Source organism: Malurus melanocephalus, unplaced genomic scaffold (assembly GCF_030028575.1).
Source record: "Malurus melanocephalus ecotype Western Australia unplaced genomic scaffold, MMel_1.1 scaffold_4539, whole genome shotgun sequence".
NCBI lineage: Eukaryota > Metazoa > Chordata > Aves > Passeriformes > Maluridae > Malurus > Malurus melanocephalus.
This window is the reverse complement of record NW_026627771.1, coordinates 1,899-4,260: the sequence shown is the minus strand read 5'-3', so window position 1 is coordinate 4,260 and position 2,362 is coordinate 1,899. Positions and strand designations below refer to the sequence as shown.

The window sequence follows — 2,362 nt, the reverse complement described above, 5'->3', positions numbered from 1 at the left end:
ATGGGATCAATGGGATCAATGGGATTGGGATGGGGTGAGGCACAGCAGCGCTATGAACTGATGCAGTGTTTCACTGTGGCACAGCCCCGGGCCTTCCGGGATGATGGAGAGGGTGAGATTATGGGATTTGGGGGATTTATGGTATTTACGGGGTCAATGGGATTGGGAATCATGCCAACAGTGATATTTCAACAAAACCCCACAATTCTGCCTCATTCCTGGATTTTCCCATTCCCAGATTTCCAGTCATGCCTGATCTGCATCACCCGGAGGCTGAATTGGATGGGATGGGATTGGGATTGGGATTGGGATTGGGATGTGGGATTGGGAAAACCAGGATTGGGGTTAGGATTTGGGATCAGGATTGGGTCTAGGATTGTCAAAGTCAGGGTTGGATTTGGGATCGGGATCGGGATCAGAATCAGGATTTGGATTGGGAAAGCCAGGATTGAGATTTGGGATTACGATTTGGGATTTGGAAAGACAGGATTGGGGTTAGGTTGGGATTTGGGAAAGGGATCAGGATCAAGATCGGGATTTTGAAAGCTGGGATTAGGATTGCGATTGGGATTTTTCCCCGGGAATTCCACATCATTCCCGGATTTTTTCCCTTGGAATTCCGTGTCATTCCCGGATTTTCCCGTTCCCAGATTTCCAGTCGTGCCTGATCTGCATCGCCCGGAGGCTCCCGCGCCCGGCGCCTGCCCCAGCTGAGTCCTTCGTCACCAAACAGGACACCACAGGTACACCCGGGAAATTTGGGAATTCGGGAAATTCTGGGAATTCTGGAAATTCCAGGAATTCTGGGCACCACCTTTCCCCATTTCCCACCTTCTCCCGCTTTTCCCGCTTTCCCCCCTCCTGATTTCCCACCTTTTCCTGATTTTTGAATTGCCCCAATTTCCCACCTTTCTCCCCTTTTCCCGCCTTCCCCTGTGCCAATTTCCCGCCGTTTCCCCATTTCCCGCCATTTCTCCACTTCCCAATTCTCCCGCTTTCCCCGTGCCGATTTCCCGCCGTTTCCCGATTTCCCCTCGTGCCGATTTCCCTCCGTTTCCCACCTTTCCGAATTTCCACATTTCCCCCAGTGCCCATTTCCTGCCTTTTCCCGCATTTTTGAATTTCCCCGATTTCCCACCGTTTCCCCATTTCCCACCGTTCCCGCATTTCCAAATTTCCCCGATTTCCCACCGTTTCCCCATTTCCCGCCGTTCCCATGTTTCTGAATTTCCCGATTTCCCACTGTTCCTGCATTTCTAAATTTCCCCGATTTCCCGCCATTCCCCATTTCTTGCCATTCCTGCGTTTCCAAATTTCCCCCATTTCCCGCCATTCCCCGATTTCCCACCATTCCTGCATTTCCGAATTTCCCCGAATTCCCGCCATTCCCGCGTTTCCGAATTTCCCTGATTTCCTGCCATTCCCATGTTTCTGAATTCCCCCCATTTCCCGCCATTCCCCGATTTCCCCCGTTTCCCACCATTCCCACGTTTCCAAATTTCCCCAGTTTCCCGCCGTTCCCCATTTCCCACCATTCCCGCGTTTCCAAATTTTTCCCGATTTCCTGCTGTTCCCCATTTCCCGCTGTTTCCCAATTTCCCGTTATTCCCGTGTTTCCGAATTTCCCGATTTCCCATTTCCCCACCATTCCCACATTTCTGAATTTCCCCAATTTCCCACCATTTCCCCATTTCCCGCTGTTTCCCAATTTCCCGCCATTCCCTGATTTCCCACCGTTCCACATTTCTGAATTCCCCGATTTCCTGCCATTCCCCATATCCCACCATTCCCACGTTTCCAAATTTCCCCGATTTCCCGCCGTTCCCCATTTCCCGCCATTCCCGCCTTTCCTAGTTTCCCTGATTTCCCGCTGTCCCCCATTTCCCACCATTCCCACATTTCCAAATTTCCTGATTTCCCACCATTTCCACATTTCCCACCATTCCCGCGATTCCGAATTTCCCCGATTTCCCGCCATTCCCGCGTTTCAGAATTCCCACATTTCCGAATGTCCTGATTTCCAGGGAAGATCATCTCCATCGACACGAGCTCGCTGCGCGCCGGGGGCCGGGCGGGATGGGAGGATCTGGTCCGGAAATGCATCTACGCCTTCTTCCAGCCGCAGGGCCGACAGGCGTCCTACGCCAAACAGCTCTTCCAGGAGGGTACGGAACAGCCCCGGGGGGAAATGGGGGAATGGGAATATGGGAATATGGGAATATGGGAATATGGGAAAATGGGAATGGGGATGGGAATGAGGAAATGGGAATGGGGATGGGAATGAGGAAATGGGAATGGGAATGGGAATGAGGAAATGGGAATGGGAATGGGAATGGGGAAATGGGAATGGGAAAATGGGAAT

The 2,362-nt window shown here is 51.9% G+C and overlaps 1 protein-coding gene across 1 annotated transcript in view; it reads left to right on the top strand.

Moving 5' to 3' along the window:
• Window positions 1-20: 20 nt before the first annotated feature.
• Window positions 21-2,362, top strand: part of LOC130588352 (nuclear receptor coactivator 1-like) — a 4,233-nt gene continuing 1,891 nt past the window's right edge. The window contains exons 1-3 of the mRNA XM_057389284.1: window positions 21-112; window positions 651-743; window positions 2,025-2,165. Coding sequence (XP_057245267.1) covers window positions 61-112; window positions 651-743; window positions 2,025-2,165 — 286 coding nt within the window. The 5' untranslated portion in view covers window positions 21-60. The remainder of the gene's footprint in view (window positions 113-650; window positions 744-2,024; window positions 2,166-2,362) is intronic.